This window comes from Arvicola amphibius, chromosome 5 (assembly GCF_903992535.2).
Source record: "Arvicola amphibius chromosome 5, mArvAmp1.2, whole genome shotgun sequence".
Classification (NCBI taxonomy): domain Eukaryota; kingdom Metazoa; phylum Chordata; class Mammalia; order Rodentia; family Cricetidae; genus Arvicola; species Arvicola amphibius.
The window spans coordinates 70,927,433-70,953,688 of NC_052051.1; the positions used below are offsets into that span (position 1 = coordinate 70,927,433).

At 42.0% G+C, this 26,256-nt stretch overlaps 1 protein-coding gene across 9 annotated transcripts in view; it reads left to right on the forward strand.

Moving 5' to 3' along the window:
* Positions 1-26,256, forward strand: part of Hipk3 (homeodomain interacting protein kinase 3) — a 94,009-nt gene that overhangs the window by 45,082 nt on the left and 22,671 nt on the right. For all 9 annotated transcript variants that reach the window (XM_038330079.1, XM_038330077.1, XM_038330074.1 and 6 more), the window contains 2 exons: positions 20,867-20,990; positions 25,977-26,096. In XM_038330079.1, the coding sequence (XP_038186007.1) occupies positions 20,867-20,990; positions 25,977-26,096 (244 nt within the window). The remainder of the gene's footprint in view (positions 1-20,866; positions 20,991-25,976; positions 26,097-26,256) is intronic.

Below are 26,256 nucleotides of genomic sequence, written 5' to 3' on the forward strand. Positions count from 1 at the left end.
GTGATGGGTGTTTATGAGCCACCAAATGAGTGCAGAGAACTGAACCCAGGTCTTATGCGGGATTAATAAATGTTCCTAGTCATTGACCCATCTCTCCAGCCCCTTGGGATTTGTGCGTTTTTAAAGTTTTCTGGTGAAAGTCTGTTATCTATTTTCTTAGATGTTTTGAAGTGCCTGTTTTATAGGTCAGTGCCTGTAGTTGCCTTCTGCTGAATTCTTCCCTGTCAGGGACCATTTTCCTAAAGGATAGATTTGTCAGGGACCTTTTTCCTATGGATAGATTTGTCAGGGACCATTGTCCTAAAGGATAGTAGAGGTCATTGCCCTAAGGATGTTTGCGGAGATCCCACCCCTCATCCCAACTATCTTGAGAACTATCTGTTAACAGAACCTGCCCCTTACTCTGATGTTAATGGGTCACATGCTTCGGCTTACACCAGGTGCTGACTGATGACCTTCAGTTACCCAGCGAAGTTCCTGCCTACCCCTACCTCTACCCCATTCAAGGGGTATATAAGCTGTAACTTTCACCCCAATAAAAGGAGACCTTGACAATAGAATCTTGCTTGGTCTCCTTCCTCTTCTTCAGCCCATGTCTTGCAGGTTAGCGCCCCTTCAGGGGACCCTGAATAGCTGACCCACCAAGCAGGGGTTACACTTCTCTCTGGGTTTGGCATTTGTTTGTGTTTTGTACCTGGCTGAGAATGTTGTGTGTCGCAATGGACTGTGGATATGAGAAGTTCTCGGTCTGCTATTTAATATGGTAGTCGGTAGTCTCTGATGCTGGATAGGTGTGAACTAATTCTTTGAAATGAAATAAGTGAACTCATCTCGGCCACATAGTCACACCTGCAGTGGCCAACATGTCCAGGTGGGTGATACAGGCAGAGAGTTGTCATCGTTTTGGACACAGCTGTCTAGACTTGTGTGATAGTGTCTCCTTGGGTGACTTCTGTCAGTTTTAGTGAAGACGTTGGGTGGTGGTCTCTTTCAAGGGCTGCTGGTCTCTTTGTGATTGTGTTTGAAATGCCTGGGCCAGGGCCCCCTTTTCCTACCTGTTCTGAACTGTAGGTTTTGTGTTTCCAAGTCAGTGAGAGACATTTACAGCCTCTAGGCCGCCTTCTGTTCAGCCTTTTTGCCTTGCAATTAGTTGGCAACTGTTAGAACATGAGATGGGATACTGCTCAAGTTAGACCTCTATCTTCATCTTCATAGCTGATTCTGGGATACCAGCTGCTTGAGAGACAGGCTGTATCAAGATCCTGTCTATGGATCTGTAAACAGACTCCTCAGGTGCCCGGATTCCATGACAGGTGCCATTCTCACTTTCCAGAGAAGCTTCCAGACCATGTTGCCAGACAGAGACACTAGAAAGATAGCAGAGGCAAGTCCATCCTCCACCCTTATAATGAGCAGATCTCAAACAGGTGTGCTTCTCCCCTTGCCCCCACCCCAGTGCTCAGAGGGACACGTGCCTTCCTGGAATTCCTTCCTCTCCTTCTTGTCACTCAGGAATCCGGGCCTGTCTGGCTGTAGGTTCTTGCTGTGAAACTTTACCCTTGCCTCCAATGTCTTTAAAGGGACTCCCAGTTCTGTCCCCTGGGCCCGAACTCTCAGCTTCACGGTGACTGTGTACCTGCCTGTTTATACTGTTAACTTTCTATTTTTCTGTTTGTTTTTAAACATCTAAAACTTTTCTGTTTTTTTTTTTCCTTTTTTCTTTTTTTGGCTGTCCTAGAAATCACTTTGTAGATCAGGCTGGGCTTGAACTCAAGAGATCCCCTTGCCTCTGCTTCTTGAGTATTGCAGGGATTAAAGTGTGTGTGCCACCATGCCCACCAATAACTTTTCTAATTAAACTTCTTACCCAAAAGGATAATCTAATTTAGCATCTTTTTTGAACCCCAGACTCAACCGTTATAACAAGGAAATGTAGTTTAAATCCAGTGATGTTTTCTCTTTGTACTGGGACTTGTTTCTTGTTTTCGTCCTGTTTGTTTTAAGTTACTTTCTATAGGCTTTTAAGATAGATTTTGGTTTTTAGACTAGTTTTAGGTTCATAACAAGCAATATAAGAGACAGTTCCTTTATACTCCTGCCCTCACTCACTCCCACCTCTCACACAGACACCTCTCCCTCCAGCACTTCCTGTACCACAGCTGAGCCTCTGTTACAAATAACAATCCTACATATATGTATTATTACCACTCAAAAGTCTGTACACCAAACTGTTTGTATGGTATCTGGCTTTTACAGTTGGATCCTCTTATTTATTTTGCAGAGTTTAGTTCACAGTGGCGACAATTTTTTTAGAGCCAATATCTCAGGGAATTAGTGATTTTAATAGGAAATCATGGTGATGATGTTTTAGAGGAGGTTGCTTTGTGTTCCCTTAAATCTCTGTACTCTAGATTTAGGAGTTAATGTAGTTAGAGCTATTTTGTAGGCTACCCAATATCTGAGAATTTCATTTAAAACATTGGAGTGGAATATATTTTGGGGAGTATTGTATCTAACTGGATATTTTCTGTTCATTGAATGTTCTTAAGTTATGCTGTATGTGCGTATGATGTGGGGAGTGTCCCATGGCACAGGTGTGCTGGTCACTTGACAACGTTCAGGCATAGGTTATTCCTTCCTCCCCTTACCAAGCTTGCAGGTGCCTTCAGCAGCTGAAATAGCTGCTGGCCCAGGGAATAGTTCTTTAAGGTGTGGTCTTAAGGAACTTGCAGTCTTCTTCCAGAGAGGAGACAAAACCCGTGCTATAATCCTGACTGTTTGCAGAGAGCTCACTTGAGTCCTCGCCAGGCTTACACTTTAGCTTAAGGGTTTGCTGTCCCACTGTTTTCCAGAAACACCGAGAAAGTAACTCTAGCACTCTCAATTTTAGATGTGTTTTTGGCTGAGGAGGTTTATGCTATGCCTGGCCTTCCTGGGTTCTGTTACAGTCTGGAGAGGCAGGCATATCCCTCTCATACAAATGTTGTAAAGAGGATGGGCACTTGTTAAGAACATTTATCTATCTGTTTAGTTCTGGTAGCTGATGATATCTAAACATCATTATGCAGTGTTGTGGAGAGGGCTTGTGTGACTGGTACAGTGTGATAAGTGGAAAAGGAAGTGCCAGCAAGATGTGACCCTTCTTCAAGAACAGGTCCTCTTCTGTGAGACTAATGTACTCTTATAGACCATAATTAGTCTTATAGGTGGCTGGTTACCTTCCAGCTGCCTCTTTACTTTGGGAGTCTCAGTTCTAGTGAATGAAACCTTTCACAAGGCATATCCACAGCAAACCTCATTTGTAAATGAATTGAGGCTACTGAAATGCCTAACTTGCTTAAGCCTAGAAATAGTAACTAAAGAATTTATCCATTTACCGCAGTGCTGGTGTTTGACTCCAGGGCCTCACCCCATACCAGGCAAGCCCATATATATAGTCCTATCCCCTTTTACATCTTGAGACAGAATCTCTCTAAATTGTTCATGCTGACTTAGAGTCACTCGGTAGATCAGGCAGGCTTTTATTTTGGGTTCCTCTTGCTTTAACCACATCTGTTATCCACCCACCCACCCACCCACCCATCCACCCATCCATCCATCCATCCATCCATCCATCCATCCATCCATCCATCCATCCATCCATCCATCCATCCATCCATTTTTTGAGACGGAGTCTTCCTGCATAGTCCTGGCAGTCCTGGAACTCACTGTGTAGACCAGACTGGCTTCAATGCCTCTGCTGAGATTAAAGGAAAGTGTGTGTGTGTGTGTGTGTGTGTGTGTGTATGTATAGATTAGAGTATAACCCTTGGGAAAGTCTCTCCTGTCATGGGTTCTGGGGATTGAACTCAGGTTGTTAATGCTTGAATGCAAGTGTCTTTACCTCCTAAGTATTCTAGCTGCCCCTAGGTCTGGTTTATTTACTTTAATGTATATGAGTGTTTTGCTTGTGCACCATGTGTATGCCTGGTGTTCGTGTAGGTCAGAAGAGGGCATAGGATCCCTGAAATTGGAGTTACATGGTGTTGTGAACCACCATATGGGTGCTGGGAATGTGCCTAGGTCCTCTGGAATAGCAGTAAGTGCTCTTAACTGCTAAGCTATGTCTACAGCTCCTTTAAATTTTTTTTGTATGCTAGAAAGGTTAAACATTCTTTTTTTTTTTTTTTTTTTGGTTTTTCGAGACAGGGTTTCTCTGTGGCTTTGGAACCTGTCCTGGAACTAGCTTTGTAGACTAGGCTGGTCTCGAACTCACAGAGATCCGCCTGCCTCTGCCTCCCGAGTGCTGGGATTAAAGGCATGCGCCACCATCGCCCGGCTTTAGGTTAAACATTCTTTGATGTGATTGGCAAACCTTTCCTTTCTTTTCCTCTCTTTTCTTCCTCTCCTCTCCTCTTCCTTTCCTTCCTTTCCCCTTTTTTCCCTTCCTTCATCTTTTTTTCCCTTCCCTCATCTTTGGCTGTCCTGGAACTCACTACATAGACCAGGCTGGCCTTGAACTCACAGAGATCCACCTGCTTTTGTGTCCCTAATGCTGGGATTGAAGGCATGCGCCCCTATGCCTACTTTCTTGAGACTGAGTCTCTCTGTGTAACCCTGGTTTTAAATAACATTATCATGCTCATGGTAATTTCCTGATTTTGACATGTAACGTTACAGCTGTATAAGAGGCCTCATTTTTAGGAAGTACACTAAATGATGCATTTGGAGGTAAAAGAGCAGGCATATTCTCTACAACTTGAATCTCAAGTGTCCCCAAAATATTTGTTTGTGCTACATCTGTTTAATGATATAAAGATGTGTTCTTTTGCTTGCCTAAGGCACGTGATTGATCTAATGAAAAGCTGAATGGCCAGTAGCTAGACGGTAGAGGGATAGGCAGGGCTGGCCGGCAGAGAGAGTAAGTAGGAGGAGGAAACTAGAGAGAAGAAGAGAGAACGAGGGAGAGAGAGGGTGGCCCAGGGCCAGCCAGCCAGGCCACCATCCAGACATGGAACAGGCAGGAAAAGTAGGACATACAGAATGAAAGAAAGGTAAAAGCTCCGAGGCAAAGCGTAGATGAATAGAAACAGGTTGAGAGCTAGTGGGACAAGCATGAGATAAGGCTGAGTATTCATAACTAATAATAAGTCTCCGTGTCTTTATTTGGGAGTTGATTGGGAGCCCAAAGAGAAAGCCTGTACATCTGTGTAGCCTTTTTATAACTTCCTTGTAAATTTAAAGGTTTTTAAAAATATTTATGTTTATGCACGTAAGAAGGTCAGAGGTGTGTTATATCCCCTAGAATTGGGGTTAGAGGTTCTTGTGAGCTTCTGATGTGAGTGCTGGGACTTAAATTCTGTTTTCTTTAAGAACAATACACACTCTTAATTACTGAGCCATCTCTCCAGCCTAAATTGAAAGGTTTTTGAGTCAGGCATGGTGACTCATGCCTGTAATTCCAGTGCTTAGGCGTCTGAGCTGGAGGATTGCAGTAAATTCTAAGACTGGATTATAGTGTGAGACATGTCACTATCAAACCAAACCAAAAGAGAGGGGCAGAGTTGGGAGGAAGGAAAGAAAACATTTTAAAATAGATTTAGATACAAGTGTAAGTGGGTAGAGGGGTACACTTAGGAACAGGACATGCACAAGTGTAAGTGGGTAGAGGGTACACTTAGGAACAGGACATGCACAAGTGTAAGTGGGTAGAGGGGTACACTTAGGAACAGGACATGCACAAGTGTAAGTGGGTAGAGGGGTACACTTAGGAACAGGACATGCACAAGTGTAAGTGGGTAGAGGGGTACACTTAGGAACAGGACATGCACAAGTGTAAGTGGGTAGAGGGGTACACTTAGGAACAGGACATGCACAAGTGTAAGTGGGTAGAGGGGTACACTTAGGAACAGGACATGCACAAGTGTAAGTGGGTAGAGGGGTACACTTAGGAACAGGACATGCACAAGTGTAAGTGGGTAGAGGGGTACACTTAGGAACAGGACATGCACAAGTGTAAGTGGGTAGAGGGGTACACTTAGGAACAGGACATGCACAAGTGTAAGTGGGTAGAGTGTAGTGTGAAGCGGCGGGGCTGCGTCCCGCCACCCGCCGCCGGCTAGCTTTACACCCGAAATAATTACACGGAAACTGTATTCTTTTAAAACACTGCCTGGCCCATAGTTTCAGCCTCTTATTGGTTAATTCTCACATCTTCCTTTAACCCATATTTAGTAATCTGGGTAGCACCACGAGGTGTGGCTTACCAGGAGAGATCTTAACCTGCGTCCATCTCGGAGAGGAGCAGCATGGAGACTCCTATGGCGACTGCCTGAAGCGTCTCCCCCACTCTACTTCCTTGTTCCCACAATTCTGTTCTGTCTACTCCACCTACCTAATTTTCTGTTCTTAAAGGGCCAAGGCAGTTTTCTTTATTAATTAACCAATGAAAGAAACACAGACAGATAACTCTCCTCCATCATTTCCCCTTTTTCTGTTTAAACAAAAAAGAAAGGCTTCAACTTTAACATAGCAAAATTACATATAACAAAACAGTTATCAAGCAAGTATTACAGTTACAATATTTAAATCTATTTTATCTTTTATCATAACTAAGGAAAGCTATAACTATCTATTTATTCTTCAACTCCATCAAAGACTCCAGAAGGATATAATGCTACCTAAGTAAACAAGAAATAAGTAACTTATAAAACTCTAGAAATGACAGAGACAACTCGCTGCCTGGACAGTCACCCAAAGTTCCTCTGTACCGTTGGGGCATCCATCTTCGGGCTTCAGGCCCATAGTGTCCAGCAGACTTTTTCATGAAGCAGGAAATTCCAAAGACAGTTCAGTCACTTTCTGCTGTGTCCTGCAGAACGTCTCGCAGACTCTTTCATGAATCAGGAACCCCGAAAGACCATCTCACCTTTAGGCAAGTTCAGCAATCCTCTTTCTGTGGGTTCCTTGTGTCCAGTTTATGCAACAGTCCAGGCAAGAGCATTTTCTTGCCCAAATGGCTAACAAACTCCATAAGTAGCCTCTTCGATGCCCATCTTCCTCTCGAAGTAGATTGGTGCTGCCAGGAGCAGACGTGTCTCATTGTCATGAAAAACCCTAAGTTATTAAAACATTAAATGCCATATTCTGCAGTCTTTGAAAGATATGAAGAATGCCTATCTGAAATATATCTATGCACATCTAGAAAATGACTAACATGACTACAAGCTTGACTATTAATCGATGATTATCCATTAACAACCTATATTTCCTAATTATACATTACATTCTTTAAAATGAACTACAATCACAATAGCTTAATCAAAATCAGAAATACATATACATATAACAAATTGACCTTAAAATCCATACCAATGCAAATTATTCATATCTATATCATATCCCCCTTTAAATGTAAAAGAACATTTATAAACAATATTTGGGAATGTGGGCGCAGTTATTTCTCTCCAAACTGCTTCCTGCTGAGTGGGGGCGTTGTTATTTAGGTCTTTCATGGTATAACCTGTGTGCTAGGTTCCTCTCAGTTGGCAGTTGAGTGAAGTAATTTTTTGAAGATGTTCACAGCAACCTTTCAGGAGGGCGTGGTCTATCATACCATATTGGGATAGAAGCAATCCACAGAGTCTCGTCCTCTGTGAAAACAAAAGAAGAAACTCTTTTCCAAAGCATCATGTTCTTAGATCCAAATCCTGAAGTCATACCGTTAAGATGTCCATTCTGGTCTAGCCTGGCAGCCCATATAATGAAATGTCTCTCTGTACTTAGCTCCTTTACAGTCAAAAAAATCAAAGAAAACACAACAAAATACATAATCCAGACTCTCTGTGAATTTTCCATTTTTACGTGGCTTATTTTCACTCTATCACTTTACTTTATTCTGTCTCTTTAAAGACTTTACCCCTTTTTTAAGGCATTAACTTTATTCTCTATATATTTATTTTTTTCTCTCTCTCAAGCCTACGTACAGTCATCCAACATTGTGACCCATATGGGGGTCTTATATGTCTGAATCTGTCCTATTGTGAATCTGTAATTTTTTACTATCCAGGAGCATTTCTTAAAATGTTAAGCACTTCTTAAAAACTTAAGTTGCGCCACTTATAGGTAATACGGTACTGCCTGTTTCCAGCCAAGTCTAAACCTTAACTGCGCTGTTATTGTGGTAATTACGATAGATCCTGCCTGAGATCAGCACAGTTCAACATGGCGGAGCAGAGCCAAAGCCGCTACTGCCTCAGTCATTTGGTGTCCCTGAGCTGCACACAGTTACAGGTACACAGTAGTCCACATTGGAGCTGCACTCAGCAGTTTAATTTTGATACTGAGCGTGCAGCACAGAAACTCTTTTAATCCAAGTCACAGCTGAATCTGAGGCGCAGAGCACCGCGCAGTTTGAAAACACCTCTCTCTCTATGGCGGCAGGAATCCGCAAATGCTGTCCCGCTCGCCTAAGCCTGATTCCGCCATCTGCCCAGGTGCAGGCAGGGAGCAGTGAGCCATTGGCATGGTCTCAGAGAACTTTCTTTCCGATCCCAAGCGGGCAAGGTTTTTAAGTGGATTTAGTGACCACGTTGGAGCGCCAATCTGTTGTGTGAAGCGGCGGGGCTGCGTCCCGCCACCCGCCGCCGGCTAGCTTTACACCCGAAATAATTACACGGAAACTGTATTCTTTTAAAACACTGCCTGGCCCATAGTTTCAGCCTCTTATTGGTTAATTCTCACATCTTCCTTTAACCCATATTTAGTAATCTGGGTAGCACCACGAGGTGTGGCTTACCAGGAGAGATCTTAACCTGCGTCCATCTCGGAGAGGAGCAGCATGGAGACTCCTATGGCGACTGCCTGAAGCGTCTCCCCCACTCTACTTCCTTGTTCCCACAATTCTGTTCTGTCTACTCCACCTACCTAATTTTCTGTTCTTAAAGGGCCAAGGCAGTTTTCTTTATTAATTAACCAATGAAAGAAACACAGACAGATAACTCTCCTCCATCAGGTAGAGGGGTACACTTAGGAACAGGACATGCACAAGTGTAAGTGGGTAGAGGGGTACACTTAGGAACAGGACATGCACAAGTGTAAGTGGGTAGAGGGTACACTTAGGAACAGGACATGCACATTTATGCATTGGCTTCTCAAGAGTCTCATCGTCTTTTCAGTAGCCTTATATGTGATTTTAGTGACCTGAATTTATATCTTCTAAGATGTTTCTAAGACTCTTGCAGAAAATGAAATTTTGATATCATTTCTGAGGGGGCATTGGACAGGGTCTCAAGCTCTTAAGTTATATCCAGGTCAGGAGGATCAAAGGAACCATACTTTGTGCAGACTACAAGGAAGTGAAGGCACGTTTGGCTGTTAACAGCATGCCTGGTCATTCCTGTGAGATTCCCAGAAGACCTCAGAGCAGAAGAGTAAGGGTGAAGGTAAAGGTCACATGTGTATAGTTTTAAGCATTTTAACACTTTTTTTTTTTAAATTTCAAGACAGGGTTTTTCTGTGTAGGCTATCTTGAAACTAGCTCTGTGGACCAGGTTGGCCTTGAACTCACAGAAATCTACCTGCCTCTGCCTCTGAGTGCTGGGATTAAAGGTGTGTGCTTACCACTCCTACTTTTTATTTATTTATTTTTTGGAGTCTCACTGTGTAGCCTTGACTGTCCTGTCCTAGAACTTACTATGTAGAAAAGGCTAGCCTCAAACTCAGGGATCCACTTGCTTCTGCCTCATAAGTGTTAGGGTTAAAGGTGAGTGCCACTAGGCTTAGCTTGTTTTAGCATAATTTGAAATATATCTGTAAGAAAAGGAATATTAAAAAAACAAGGCATATTATCAGTGTGGCAAATGTGCTGAGATTATCTCAGCCTTTGAGAGACTTTATCTAGACTCTGAGTTGGGAGGCCTCTTTCCCTTCTTTTTTTTTTTCGTATTTTTTTTTCTCATTTTTTTATTCAAGATTTCCATCTCCTCCCCTTTTCCTCCCCCTTCCCTCCCCTCCCTTCCATCCATACCCCCACTCCACCCCTCTCCAAAGACAAAGAGCCATCAGGGTTCCCTTCACTATGTTTAGTCCAAGGTCCTCCCAGCTCCCCCTAAGTCCAGGAAGGTGAGCAACCAAACTGACAAGGCTCACAGTGAGCCCGTCCATGCTGTAGAGTTCATGTTCATTGCCATTGTCCTTGGTTTCTCAGTCCTCCTCCACCGTCAGCCACATTCAGAGAGTCCGGTTTGGTCCCCTGTTCCATCAGTCCCATTCCGACTGGACTTGGTGGTCTCCCGTTAGATCTGTCCCACCGTCTCAATGGGTAAAAGCACTCCTCGCGGTCCTGGCTTCCTTGCTCATGATCTCCCTCCTTTTGCTCCTCATCAGGACCTTGAGAGCTCAGTCTGGTGCTCCTATGTGGGGCTCTGTCATTTTCTCCATCCAATGCCAGGTGAAGGTTCTATGGTGATATGCAAGATATTCATGAGTAAGACAATAGGATCTGGACATTTCTGGCACCCTCTCCTCAGCTGCCCAAGGAACTAGCTGGGGGCGTCTTCCTGGACACCTGGGAACCCCTCTAGAGTCAAGTCTCTGCCAACCCTAGAATGGCTCCCTTAACTAAGATATATAATTCCTTGTTCCCATATCCACCCTTCCTATATCCCAACCATCCTATTCCCCCAAGCTCTTCCCATCCTCCACTTCACACTTTTCTCTCCCCATCCCCCCATCCCCCCATCCCCCCCACCCCCATATTCCCATTTTTTGTCTGGCAATCTTGTCTACTTCCAATATCCAGGAGGATAACTATATGTTTTTCTTTGGGTTCACCTTCTTATATAGCTTCTCTAGGATTTTTTTTATGAATTATAGGCTCGATGTCCTTTATTTATGGCTAGAAACCAATTATGAGTGAGTACATCCCATGTTCATCTTCTTGGGCCTGGGTTACCTCACTCAGGATGGTGTTTTCTATTTCCATCCATTTGCATGCAAAATTCAAGATGTCATTGTTTTTTACCGCCGAGTAGTACTCTAATATGTATATATTCCACACTTTCTTCATCCATTCTTCCACTGAAGGGCATCTAGGTTGTTTCCAGGTTCTGGCTATTACAAATAATGCTGCTATAAACATAGTTGAACAAATGCTTTTGTAATATGATTGGGCATCTCTTGGGTAAATTCCCAATAGTGGGATTGCTGGGTCCTGGGGTAGGTTAATCCCAAATTTCCTGAGAAACCTCCACACTGCTTTCCAAAGCGGTTGCACAAGTTTGCATTCCCACCAGCAATGGATGAGTGTACCCCTTACTCCACATCCTCTCCAGCAAAGGCTATCATTGGTGTTTTTGATTTTAGCCATTCTGACAGGTGATCTCAGAATTGTTTTGATTTGCATTTCCCTGATTGCTAAGGAGGTTGAGCATGCCCTTAAGTGTCTTTTGGCCATTCGAACTTCTTCTGTTGAGAATTCTCTGTTCAGTTCAGTGCCCCATTTTTTAATTGGGTTAATTAACATTTTAAAGTCTAGTCTCTTGAGTTCCTTATATATTTTGGAGATCAGGCCTTTGTCTGTTGCGGGGTGGTGAAGATCTTTTCCCAGTCAGTAGGCTGCCTTTTTGTCTTAGTGACAGTGTCCTTTGCTTTACAGAAGCTGCTCAGCTTCAGGAGGTCCCATTTATTCAATGTTGCCCTTAATGTCTGTGCTGCTGGGGCTATACGTAATAAGCGGTCTCCTGTGCCCAGATGTTGTAGAGTACTTCCCACTTTCTCCTCTAACAGGTTCAGTGTGTTCAGATTGATATTGAGGTCTTTAATCCATTTGGACTTGAGTTTTGTGCATGGTGATAGACACGGATCTACTTTCATTCTTCTACAGGTTGACATCCAGTTATGCCAGCACCATTTGTTGAAGATGCTTTCTTTCTTCCATTGTGTGCTTTTAGCTCCTTTATCAAAAATCAGGTGTTCATAGGTTTGTGGGTTAAGATCTGGGTCTTCTATTCGATTCCATTGGTCGACTTCTCTATTTTTATGCCAATACCAAGCTGTTTTCAATACTGTAGCTCTGTAATAGAATTTGAAGTCAGGGATGGTAATGCCTCCTTTATTGTATAAGATTGTTTTGGCTATCCTGGGTTTCTTGTTCTTCCATATAAAGTTGATTATTGTCCTCTCAAGATCTACTTCCTGCTCTTTCCCTTCTTGTCTCTTTTATTTTTCCTGCTTTTCTACTCTGCTTCAACGAATATAAAATCCAAGAGGTGTAACTTCCAGTAAATGTCCATAGTCTTAGTAATCCTAGGTATTACGTATCTAATGTGCAGTGGTAGGTCAGCCGCCTCCAAGCCTCACCTGCACTTCTGACCGCCACATGGTCGGTCATGCCTGGGAACTCACTCTAGTGCCTGTTTCTTCATCTGTTAAAAAGATGTGTATGGCTACCAGTAAGCTAATACTTTCTAAAATACTTAGAAGGGCTATAGGACACTTAGTAAGTGTATCATAGTATTATGTTAAGAATTTACTATTATTTCTCTTACAAGAGTCTCATCCCAGTCTGGCCTTGAAATCCCTAGGTGTGGACTTTCTGATCCACTGCCTTCACCTCCTGAGTGCTGGAATTACAAGAGAGCACTACTGTGCTGCTTTTGCTCTTTTGAGGACGAACCCAGGACTTTGTTATGAATGTAATAACTACATTCCTAACTCTTGCTACTCTTGTAATTATGTTCTTTAAATAATTTGCGTGCAATGAAAAGTAGAAAGTGACATGTTGAGAAAAAGGATTTTCCTAGAGTTGGGGTGGGGATTGAAAGAGAATAATGAAGGGTGACCATGATAAAATACATTATATATTTACATACATTTATATGTGTGTGCATGAAATTATAAAAAATAAAGACTTGTTGATTGCCTCTGGGAAAGAGATAGTCTTTCAAATTCAGCAAGGTGATCTAAAGAGTTTACTAAGTTATGGGCGCACAAACCGATTCCAGAGCATCCACACTACTGAAAAGCCATACCCCCAAGTCCATTTTTAGGAAACTCCTAGTGTCGGGAGTGGTGGCGCATACCTTTACCCCAGCACTTGAGCCATAGAGGCAAGTGGCTCTCGAGTTTGAGGTCAGCCTGATCTACAGAGCGAGTTCCAGGACAGCCAGGGTCATACAGAGAAACCCTGTCCCATGGGGTGGCGGGGGTGGGGAGAGAAGAAAAAAAAGACTTCTTTTATACATTAACACTTCTAAGATTACTATGACTAGGTGCCGAGGAAGTGGTTGGAACCTCAGAGCACCCTCCCACCCCTGGCCTGGAGGGAGTGTTAGAAGGCTACTGCTACCAGAAGCCTGGATCTCTGCTCTACTGTTCTGTCTGTGAGTCCAGGCCAAGCCTTGGCTTCCTGTAGGCTCCTGTAGCCGCTCTTGTCCAGGCTGGCAATGGGCATGTCAAAGCCAGAGGGAGCAGCTGTGCTCTTATGTCAAGATCCTCTTCATCCCTTCTTTCTGCGTTCTTTTTCTTTTTCTTGTAGAAGTTATGGACCAGTTAACCATAAAAGGCATGTAGCAGACAGTTCCTCAGGTTATGAATTTTTTTAAGGTCAGTTAATATTTTCATTTTCTAAAATCCTATGAAAGTATATATAACAAGAGCTATTAATAGTGAGCTCTGGGCCAGTTTCTTTGTTTTCCATTAGTTTGGTTTTCTCTTTTTCTGAGTCAGTTTTATAATTTGAGGTTGGTTTGATGAGAGAAAGAAGATTAGGAATCGGTTTTTAAACTCTCAGCACAGGGCTGGAGAGATCACTCAGCTGTTGAGATCGCCCTTGTTGGGCAGCTCACAACTGTCTCCAGCTCCAGGGGAACCCACGTCTCTGCCCTCCTCAGACACCTGCACTCACACACGCTCACGTGCACAGACATGCACAAATACCCATACTTAAAAACAAAATAAATCTTGTAAAAAAGACTCGGCTCCACTCTTTCTTTGATAATGTGGGTGCTGCATTTCTTCTCTTGTTTTGCACAGCCAACAACTCTAAACTTGCCTCAGGAACCTTATACTGTATGGAATTCTAGGGCTGACTGCTCTCAGTAGCAGTCCTTTTCTGTGGACATTTTGCTTACTCGAGGTTTTGATCTTGTAGAACACTGCTGCAGTTTGTTTGCAGAACACTTTCTTTAAAACAGTGCAGTGCAGTAGTAGTTATTCCCATGGCACCCGACCCGTTGTTAGACCTCAGCAAGTGGTATTTGTTTTTGTTCCACGTCCTGAGATGTTCAGCTGTTTTAAATGCAAGGTGGCTAGTGTGTCAGAGTCCCTTGGCTGCTACTTGTTGAACTCGTATATTTGGTTTCACAAACTGTTCCTTAGTTTCCTGGGTTACAAAAGCTTTGTTAAAATGCGTTGCACAGATAGTGATAGCCTGCTCTGTGCCAAGCAGTGTTCTTCGAGGTGCGGGAATCACAGCATTGAAACAAAAAGTCCAAGTTCTCGTGGCCTTCATAGAATGTGAAAAGTCTGCTGGAGCAAGGGGGAAAGAGACAACGAGCAGTACCTGTCAGTTGTTGGGAAGTGTTAGAAAAGATCAACCAAGCAGGATCTAGATGAAAGCCAAATGCCAGAGGGTGGTGGAACTTCCTCTTCTTTAAGGTTGTGAGACAGTCTTTGTAATCAAATGACTGTTAAGCAGAAAGACAGCTGAGAAAAGGGAATCAAATCTAGCTCCTGTCTGGAATCATTTCCTAGCTAGCTTTATGTGTAATGGTTTTGAGCAGGTTTGACGTGATATTTAGGCCAATGTAGTTGTTCGGAGCATGCAAGAAGATGGCAGGAAATATTGGTGAACCTGATACCTGAGGCAACTGTGAGGATCGTTCACTGAGATAGGATTCTGCTGGGGTCTCTGGGCTAAGGGATGTGGTGGAGTGGTTTGTGTTACCTGTCTTGTTGCTAGACTGAGGTAGGTGGGAGAGGACAAGGACAGAAGCTCGAACAGCGAGCTGTTGACATAATCCAAACAAGATGTCAGCCTGGATTAGACAAGAGAACATTGAAGGTAGACTGAAGTGGTTGGATTCTGGATGGATTTTGATGCTAGGTAGTGGGATTTGTTAGTAGATGTGGAAAATGAAAGACGCCCCTGTTTGATTTTCCTGCCTTGGGGGCTGAAAAACTCAAGATGGGGAAAGCTGGCAGAGTAGGAGTGGTTAAAGGAGACCAGAAATTCTTTTTCAGTATGTCCAATTCGTGATGACTAGTGGACATTTGAGCCAGGGTGTAGACTAGATAAATGGATAAATAGATACATATCCCTCCCCAGCGCATTCCTCTTTTTCTCTCCTCCCTCCTATGTCTTCCCCTTTGCCTGTTCCCCTTCCTCTTTCTCTGCTGGACACCAAACCTGGGTTTTGAACATGCTAAGCAAGTGTTCTCTGGCTAAGCTAAGTTACTCCTCAATCTATCATGAAAAAAAAAATAGATAAGAAGTGTACACAACTTAGTGTCTATACCCTGATAAATGGATACATAAAATGTATGCAATGGAATAGGTGCTGTTTAGCAATAAAAAGGGATTATTAAGAATATAGTACATAAACAAAAGCTGGTTATGGTAACCGATGCCTTTAGTGCCAGAATTTAGGAGGCAGAGTCAGATGGATCTCTGCGAGTTCCCTATACTCTGGACTACATAGTGAAATCTAAACTGTCCAGGGCTACATAGCCAGACTCTGTGTTTTGCTTTTGTTTTTTTAAATACAGTATAAAGAATGTAGGTGATTGGTTTGTTTCACTTACTCGGGAAGTAAATGTAGAAAGAGAAGGTTGATGTTCAAAGTTTGCAGCTAGGCACAGGAGTTCAGGGAATAGAGCTGAGACATGGCACAGTGTGACTGATTATCAAGAGCATTATGCCTTTGTCCCCAAACCTGAGTCTTGTAAAATGCCCCAGAACAGTGCTGTTTAAACAGGGATGTGAATGGCATGCAAAATAACTTAGTAAATTTCTTATTTTATTACTAACTACTGTAGCATGAATTTTAATTGTTCTTAATAATAAAACCTAGAGTCAGATATTAGGGGGTAAAAGCTGATGGGTCAGAGAAGCAGTGCAGTCAGCCACCAGAGAGACCTTTTGCCTCTACCAATGCTCAAATCGCAGGGGTGATCCTGTCCTCTGCATCCTCAGACTGCCTGAGCTCCTGTCTCCTCCTGCCACCATATATTCCTCTCTATGCCCAGCCATATCACTCCTGTCTCCACCTCCCTAGTGCTGGGTTTAAAGGCATGGGATCCCAAGTGCTGGGATCACCTTTGTGTGAGCTGTTTCTCCTTTAGACAGATTCAATCTCAAGTAGCCCAGGGTGGTCTTGAGCTAACAGAGATCCCACTGCCTGGCCTCTAGTGGCTTAGCTCTGCACTCTGATCTCCAGGCAAGCTGTATTTGTTAAAACACAAGCAAAGTGTCACTACAAATTACTTTTTAAACATTTTAGGATAGGCAAACTTGGGACTTGTTATATAGGCCAGGCTGGTCTAGAACCCTCTACCTCCATCTTCCTGCCTCAGCCTCCTGAGTGCTGGCTTGCAGGCCTCTCCCACCATGCTTGTCTTGTCCGGGTTTTGTCATTGTTTGTTGTGAAAACCACTCCCACATCTACCTTTATCTTAGAGAAGATTTCAGGGTTTTGTAGTTTCATGTTTACTGAGATTAATCGTTTCTTTATCTTTTACAAGTTGGTATTGTCTGTCTCTGTTGTCTTTATTCTCTCCAAGTAGGGAAAGCAAGTAGGGAAAGCATGCAGATACACAATTTTACTTAGTGATATTACTGATAGAATCATCACTTTTATACATAAGAAATTATCTGATCATTGCCTTAAGCTTGATCAGACATGGGTTTTGTTCTTATGAACACTTAACTCGGAAGTAGCCAAACATATCAGCATTATGCTTAGTTTATTAACATGAAGAAATGAAGATCAGCTATTTATGATCTCTGCATGAAAAAAAATCACTTTCGTGGGATCCATTTTATGATGAGTTTTCCCTCCCTCTTCTCTCTCCTTTGCACCCCAGGACCTCATGCTTTCTAGTGTTGAGCTATTTCCATAGCTCAGTACTTTCTCAATGAATATGCTGCAAATAAAATTCATAGTTTAGTGGCATTTCCAATGATAGCCTATGGTATCTGTCTTCTATGGGTATACTTGTTGCCAGAATTGGACATACTGAGTTACTAAACCAAGATAACCCTTTCCCTAATAGAACTGGATTTCATCTGCTAGTAGTTGAACATTTGGCTTAAGCACGTAGATAAAAATGGAATAACAAAAAGAGATGTTCCATTAATAGCCATCTTTTCTGAGTGACCCTTCCTTCACTGCATTCTTATTTGAAGAATTGCAAGCATTCTCTTCCAGTGCTCTATCAATGGTCTGTCAGCCCATTTGGAGTTCTGTTCTCTCATTGAGGAAAATTTCCTTCCAACTTGCCAGTTTCCAGTGTTAAACTGTGTTTTATATTAGTGTTTCAAGTTAAAAAAACAGTGTTTACTTGTAATGAACATCAATAAATTAGACTAAAAACACATGGCATATGTGTGTGTGTGTGTGTGTGTGTGTGTGTGTATACATATCATGTATAGACTTTGTTACCATATAATCTTAACTTTGGAGCTGTGGGTTTTACATTGGACTTCTGAGTAGTTACTCATGAAGCAAGACTTCAGGCTTGGTTGAACTGTTCTTTGAATAGGCATATTTAATGTGGTTCTTGGCTATGTACAATGCACAAGTGATATCTGTGTACACAGAAGTCTGCTTATACAAAAGTATATTTCCCCAGCTAGTAAAGGATCTGGAATCAACTTGAGTTACTACAAGAATGTATTCTTAAAATGCATAGCTTTAAAGTTTGGGTTTTTGAAGCAGAGTCTCTGTAGCCTAGAGTGACCTGGAATTCTCCGTGTCGTTGAGGCTGGCCTGAACTCATTACATTCTTCCTGCCTCAGTCTCTCAAGTAATGAGATTGCAGGTGGGAGCCACCACACCTGCCTTAAAGTTTTCTATTTCAAGGCCAGCTAGTAGCAACCTTGCTTCTCTGTCAGGCTCATCTAGATTGCAGTGCTTTCCTATGTTGCTTCCCCACCTTTACACATGATGATGTACAGAAAATTCATACCATGGTGAATGACTCCAAGAGACTGGTGCTCATGTGAGCTCACAGAAACCATGACAGCAAGCACAAGACCTGCACAGCTTGGAGTCAGGGAAGTAGACACAGAATCCCACCCTGAACCAAGAAGCTGTTTGCAACTGAGAGTGACTGGAAGGGGAAGATTTGTTTCTTCACTGCAGTGACTGTTGTGTATCAGCACACTCCAGGACAGGCCCTACGTCCAGTATTGATCTGCACAAAAAGATTCCGTGTGTGTGTGTGTGTGTGTGTGTGTGTGTGTGTAAGAGAGAAAATTTGGGTGGGTAGGTGTGATCTGGGAGGCATTGGAGGTAGGAAAGGAATATGATCTAAGTATATTGTATAAAAGTTTTGAAAAATATATTTAAAGAAAAATGTCATGGCTAAATAGAAATAATTTGGTCACATTTGTGTTGGACTTGGTTAAATTTACTTCATGTTTTATTATTATATATTTTATAATCAGGTATTCGTAAAGGAAATGGCTGCTTCTTGGACCGTAAGTGGAAATGAACAACCTGAGTCTGGAATATCGTTATTTCAGACATCTGTGAAAATAGCAGCTCATGGTGAATGAATACACTTTGAGGCAGTTCCAAGTGACCAATTTGGGGAAAATTTGGTATCAAAATAATTATAGCAATGGATTATAACCCACTGAATATAATAGGAATTCACTAGTCTGAATTCATAGAGGGAAATACATGAATAGATTTATTTATTATTATTATAGAATATTATTTATTTTTGAGGCGGAATCTTTCCTATATATATAGCTCAGCCTAGCCTCAATTTCTCTTCCTGCCTCAGTCTTATAGGAGTGCACACCATACCTGTCTCTAATGTATAATGAGGAAAACAATATTTATATGGTTTTAAATGGAAACTTTACAGAATAAGTCAATTACAGTAGAAAAGGAACAATTTAACACATCACCTTAGTCAGCTGATCAGAATGAGCATTAGTTATGGAATGTAGTGATGATACTGTACCATCTGATAAACCTGTCAAGGAAACAATATCACCATGGCAGACTGATAGCATTGATTGGCTTTCGAGGAACTCTCAGACAAACCTGCACTGAGGGACATTTCTGCAAGACTAGACCTATGGTATTTTATACCAGAGCCAGGAATCAAGCAAAGATTTCTCTTGCACCTTGGATAAAGATTAAAGGGCATGATTCTGAATAGGGTTCCCTTTACCAGAAAGGGCATTTATATATATATATATATATATATATATATATATATATATATATATATATATATATAAAATTTACATTTATTTAAAGTGTGTGTGTATGCGCCCATGTGCTCAAGCACACATGAGCACTTGTTACCCTGGAGTTACCAAACTCTTCCTCCCATGTGAAGTCCAGGAGCTGAAACCAGTTTGCCGTTGGTGGCCTATGTACCTGACGAGCTGTTTCATTGGCCTGACACTGTTAATATATTTGGCCATTGGGAGGCTTAGATAGTAGAGATGTTTCTTGCTCAACTCCTGATGTTTGTAATTATATTGTAGTTACACAGGAATATATCTGTGTTTGTTTGGCAACATGGCCAGTTATTCTCAATTCATGTAGGGGAAAATACTAGTTGTACTCTTGGGATACTGCGTGTTTTAAGTTAAACACAGCCGTATGCTATTGACCTAGGATAACTGTGCATGGCTCCTTTGCAGTTACACAGCTGTACGGGAGTCTCTTAACGTGGTAATTCTTACATAGGAAGTGGATGGAGGCTCTTCATAAGAAGGCCGCATAAAGTACCAGCATAATTGATCTGAGAATGATGCATTTTTTCTCAAATAACCAAAGTGTTTTAAGTTCTAAGATACTTTTTTTTTTTTTTTTTTTTTTTTTTTGAGACAGGGTTTCTCTATGTAATAGCCATGCCTGACCTGGAATTTGTAGAGAGCTTCACCTGTCTCTGCCTCCCTAGTGCTGGGACTAAAGGTGTGAGCCACAAATCCCATCTTAATTGTTTTATCTTATACTTTAAAAAAAATTATCTTAATATTCTTACGTGTGTTGGTGTTTTGCCTATATGTAAGTCTGCGTACCACATGTGTGCCTGGTGCCAGTGGAGGCAGAAGAAGGCATAGCTACAGACAGTTGTAAACTGCCATGTAGGTGCTGCGGATTGAATTGTGGCAGCAGACAGAGTTCTTAACCACTGAGCCCTCCACCGGCCCCGTACTGTACTTTTACTCTCAAGACTGAATGCACTGCAGTAGTCTCCAGTTATGCGACTGCTCGTTACTGCTGTGTTTGAAGTAACGTGTAGGTCTAGATCAGCTTTTAACTTGAGGAATTTTTGTTTTCATTTGGTCTTAACTTTCACTGCCTGGTTTTCAGTTCTGTTGACATCACAAATGTTTAATGATTTTTGCTGGCTTTCTTTCGGTGTATTATTCCTAATCTGCCGTAGTAGCAAGGTCTGTGTTGATTTTTTAGTGTTAACAGACCTTGCTAAGGGAAAGAGACTTCAGGGTGTGTTGTTCTGCTCACAATCCCTTCACCTTGGTGCTGCTTAGCACTGGGCTTTGAAGAGTTCTCAGAGTCACGTTACCGTAAACAGGATTTCTCTGCTGTTTTAGAACTTTCCTTAGAATGTCAAATAAAATCAGAATTTAAAATAAAAAGGAACCTAATTTGTTTTTGTTTTTAAATTCCAGAGCTCCAGAGATTATATTGGGTTTGCCATTTTGTGAAGCCATAGACATGTGGTCATTGGGATGTGTGATTGCAGAACTATTCCTTGGATGGCCACTCTACCCAGGAGCCTTGGAGTATGATCAGGTAACAGAACTGTCATAATGATTGGAGTTGGTAGAAAGTCAGAGTAATTTATAGTCTTAGAGTCATGCATGATTCTACATGCACCCAATGTGACTAGCTCCATAAAGTATCTAAACTTACCATCTTACGGAATTTAAATTCACTTAACATTAGGTCTTGATTTAAAATCTCTTTTCTAATGTTCCAGTAATGCATTCCTTACTCTTCCATTGCTGTGATAAAACATGAAGAAGGCAGCTTACAGAAGGAGGCATTTATTTTGGGCTTACAGTGTCAGAGAGTCCATGATGATGGAGCATAGGCAGCAGGTGCAGGTTTGCTGGAGCTGCAGCTGAGAACTCACACATCAAACCACAGACAAGAAGCAAAGAGAGCTAGTTCAAATTAGCAAGAGTCTTTTGAAATTCAAAGTCCACCCCTACTGAAACCCCTCCAGCAAGGCCACATACCTCCTAATCCTCCAAAACAGCCACCAGTTGGGGACTAAGTGTTCAAATGTTCAAACTTATGGGGGACATCTCATTCAAACTACCGCAGATAAATTTTTATAAGATAGGTTACCATCTGCAGACTTCAAACCAGTTTTTAAAAATAATTCATCATCCAATATATCATATAATATTTAGGTAATATGGTGTTTAGCTTGTGTTTGTTTAGGCAGGTTGTTAGTAGGTGGTGCAGTCTTACTTCAAGTCCCCTATCTTAGGGCATGTATCACTTTGTCCAGGCCTGTTTAACATTTTTCTTTTTGAGACAGGGTCTCCCTATGTAGCCCTGATTGTCCTGGAACTCACTACACCAGGCTGGGGTTAACTCACAGAGATCTGTCTGCCTCTGCCTCCCAATTTTTATGCTGGAATATTTATGCTGGGAATAAAGGTGTGCATCACTCTGCCTGGCCTTAATTCTGAGATTTATTGTTGATTGTCTATATCAAAAAGGATGTGAGGGGCTAAAGTGATGGCTCAGTGGTTTAGGACATGTTCTACTCTTAGAGGACCTGAGTTTTGTTCCTAGCTCCCACATCAGGTCAGTCACAACTGTCTCCAGCTCCATTTGATGGAGCTGCTAGAGCAGGGCTGGTTCTGAAGGACTTGGCTGTCCACCCAGAGCCAGCATTCCAAGCCACCACAGCACCGAGGCACAGCCAGCTGCCAGAAGCATACTTGTAGACTTCTGGTTAGCTCATGGCATGCGTAGTCCTGTGGGCAGGCACCATCTAGTGGCAGTTCCAAGTTGAATTGCTGGTGTACTCTGGATTTGGACTTTGATGTCTTGGGCAGCTCATGTTAGTACTGATGGTGAGTCACTGTGCTCCCTCCTTAATATGGAGGAGAGAAAATGACACCCCGCCTCCAAATGAATAGGCTTGTTAGGTCACTATGGTAATTTAAAGACAAAAGCCTGAGCCAAACCTGATTTCTCTAAATCCTGTAATTTTTTTTTTAAAGACAAAGGAGTAGGGGGACTAAACAAAACTTGGAATAGGTGTTACCTGGTTTAGAGGAACAGTATTTTCAGAGTGGGTGTTCCTCCAAAGGAACTGAAGAAAGTGATTATCATGAGGCACCAATAATTGCAATTTTCATTCAGTTTTTAAAATCGTTATTTTTTTAAAATACAACACACATATATCTTAATCTCAGGGAATTTTTTTCCCTTTTGAGATAGGATTTCACACTACAGCCCAGGATGACCGGGAATTCACTAGGTAGCCCATGCTGTCCTCAAACCTAAAGAAATACTCTTGCCTCGGCCTCTTGAGTGCTGGGGATTCCCAGTAACTAGAAGTATTTTTACAAATGTCAGTGTTTTATTTTCATAGATTTCATCTAGCTCCTAATGTAGGGTGTGTAGATCACTATAGAATACGCTTCTCTGCCTTAGCCATTCCCTGGCTCCAGCTGTCAGTTGTCTCAGTGCACTGAGGTACTCCAAGTAAGATAGTGGGTTCTTTTTTGTTTTTTGAAACAGAATCTTAGGTAGATTAAAATGGCTTCAAGTTTTCTTTCTCCTAGTTCTATATTGGAAGTGCTAAAATTATAGTTGTGTGGCGTCGTGTTCAGCTAAAACCTTTGTGATCTCCCTCCCCTGGCTCAGGATTGAACTGTGTTCTACCACTGAATTATAGCCTTAGCTTAGCCCCTCCCTCACCCCCCGTTTTTTGAAATAGGGAATTTTTGTGAAACAATCCTGACTGTTTGGAACTCACTCTGTAGACCAGTCTGGCCTCCAACTCACAGAGATCCGCCTGCCTTTGCATCCCAAGTGCTAAGATTAAAGGCCTGTGCCACCACCTGCCCGGCTAGTATATTATTCTTTAAAGTACATTATTATAGCCAGGCGGTGGTAGACACCTTTAATCCCAGCACTTGGGAGGCAGAGGCAGGTGGATCTCTGTGAGTTTGAGGCCAGCTTCGTCTACAAGAACTAGTTCCAGGCTCCAAAGCTACAGAGAAACCCTGTCTCGAAAAACAAAATCAAAAATAAACAACAAGGTAAGTACATTAGTACTATTTTTAACCTTACACTGGCAGTGGGCAACAGTAATATTTCTATTTACTTACTGAGTTCCTTCCTGGCCCAGAAACTACTATTATAACACTTTACATTCTCCACGTCTCTGGATACTTACCATCCTATTTTCAGATGAGGAATCTAGATTATAGAAAAGGGGTTGGGGAGATGGCTCAGTGGCCTTGCTGTACTTGTCATGTGAGGACGGTTTGAATCCCAGATTCAGAAGATGGGTCAGGAGATGCATCTGCTAACACTGAGTTCAGTTGAGAGACCTGCTCATGGAGAGCAATTGTGGAAAAAATACAGCCTTATCCAGCCAAGGATAAGATTACACACCTGCAAACATAGATGAACATGGGCTTTCCCCACATCACAGTGCCCTTACACACATGCAAACAAGCATACATACATGACACCACACTCAGAGACACATGATTTAAAAAGAAAGAAAGGAAGGAAGGAAGGAAGGAAGGAAGGAAGGAAGGAAGGAAGGAAGAAAGCAAGCTGAACTACCACAGGCAGTTTGCTTCCAGAAGCCACTAACAGTGGATCACGTCCACATGCCTAATGGGCAGTGATGCTCCCAAAGCAGACTTGATAAAAGAATGGAAAGTAAAAAGGTACAACCAAACCTGATCTGTACTGTCCCCCTCCCTTTTTAGTAGTGGCCACCTTCTGGACTCCATTCTTACCCCAGTAGTATCAGTCTAGCCCCCGAGAAGGGCTTTTCTCTGCATTAGTTTTTAAATACCCAGCCAACCCTGTTGTCCTGTCCTAAGATTTGGGTTCCAGGGAAGGAACAACTCATGCTAGTTTATCATTTTGTCCTGAGATGGTAGCCTTTTATATCTCTCAGAATTTTTATTGTTAACCCCCCTCTTCCCACACACACACCCTGACATATCTGAGGCTACTTCAGCCTTCTGAATGTGAACTACTATGACTGACAAAATAGTCTTTATTTTCTGTTTTACTTTTGTTATTAATAAAAGCTTTAATAGCAGAAGTGGTCTTTTGGTTTTCTGAGAAAAGGTCTCTATATAGTCCTGGTTGTCCTGGCACTTGTTCTATAGACCAGGCGAGATTCGAACTCACAGGTATCTATCACTTGCCACTGCCTCCCAAGTGTTGGGATGAAAGACATGTACCACTGTGTCTAGCTGGATAAACAAAAATTTTAAATAAAAAGATGTTAGCCATTAGTATGTAAATAAAATGAAGCAAGCTGTGGTGGCATATGCTTATAATCCCAAAACTCCAGGGGGCCGAGGTGGGATGATTGTTTTGTGTTTGAGGCAGTCTGAGCTGTAGAGCAGGACTCTTTCTTAACCCTCACCTCACTGTGCACAAAATGAAAGGAATGAAAGGCCTTTGTGAAAGTGACTGTTCAAAAGACAAGGTTTTCATCTTTAATTTTGAGGCTAGAAGATAAAGGATTTCTCTTAATCTGAGAGGAAGGAATTAAAAGAGAAAAGAACTAGAAGGTGAAGAAGATGAACTACTACTTAATAAAGCAAAGTGTCAAAGGTTAAACTGGAAAGAGGGAAGATGAAGAACCTTTTCGGTCCTGTTGTATTTCCCCCGTTCAAGCCTGTGCTTATTTCTTGTACTGAGCAGTTAGAGAATGTGAGATCCACCATCACAGGCTGATGTGCACCGGGCACTGTGGTGAGTGTGGAGGGTTGGAGAGTAGAGAGAGATGGCAAGGGAAGGGACGTGCACCAGCTGGTGAAAAGCAGGATGGAGAAGACGCTCCATGAAGGAGAATGGGGTTGCCGGGAAGACAGAGTTCCTGTTTTTTCCTGGCTTGGAGTGTATAATGAGTAAGGTGATATTAGAGCCCAGAACCAAAGGAAGAGTGCTTTGTGATACCTAGGACAGGAAATGTTAGGGGGCTCTGCCGGGAGGGGTGTCAGTGTGCTCTCTGTCTAGGCTCTCCCTAGAATTAGCTCATCTAGGCAATCAGTCCAATCCCTCTCTTTCCTTCCTGGTAAGTTGCTGGGTTGGGAAGAGCTCAATAGTAGAGCACTTACTTAGCATCTATGAGAACATGGGTTCAAACCTCCAGTATTGTCCGCCTTATGCCCAAAGGTATTATCATCTCTTGACTCTTTCTCCCTTAGTGATCTGTGTATTTCCAGGCTTTGAACATGTTGGTTTCCTCTCTTGATTTATATAGAACTTTAATATTTTACATTACATTAATAATTTACATATAACTTGAATATAGACCAAGTTTTTCACAGGAAACTCTTGACTACAATTGTTTTAGGTATCCTTCCCTGACTTTTCTTACAGTGTATATTTCCTGTGTATTTAAAACACTGCAGATTCCTCAGTGTGAGTTTATTGAGGGCATAGATGATATCTTTTTCTTCTTAACCTGAGATCTAGTGTAGTTGCTGACAAAATGTCCAACTAATGCCTGTCATTGAAAGAATAAATTGTTTTTAAATTATTTTTCAGATTCGATACATTTCTCAGACTCAAGGTTTACCAGGAGAACAATTGTTAAATGTGGGTACAAAATCTACAAGGTTTTTTTGCAGAGAAACAGATATGTCTCATTCTGGTTGGAGATTAAAGGTAATTAACTAAAAATAAGCATATTTATTATTAAACAGTTTTCTAAGATACCTCATGGATAATGCATTTCATACCTGTTTTATTTTATTGCTTATTCTCTAACAACTCAACTTAATTCATCTTTAGTCTTTAGTCTTTTTTAAGTGCATATATATGCGTA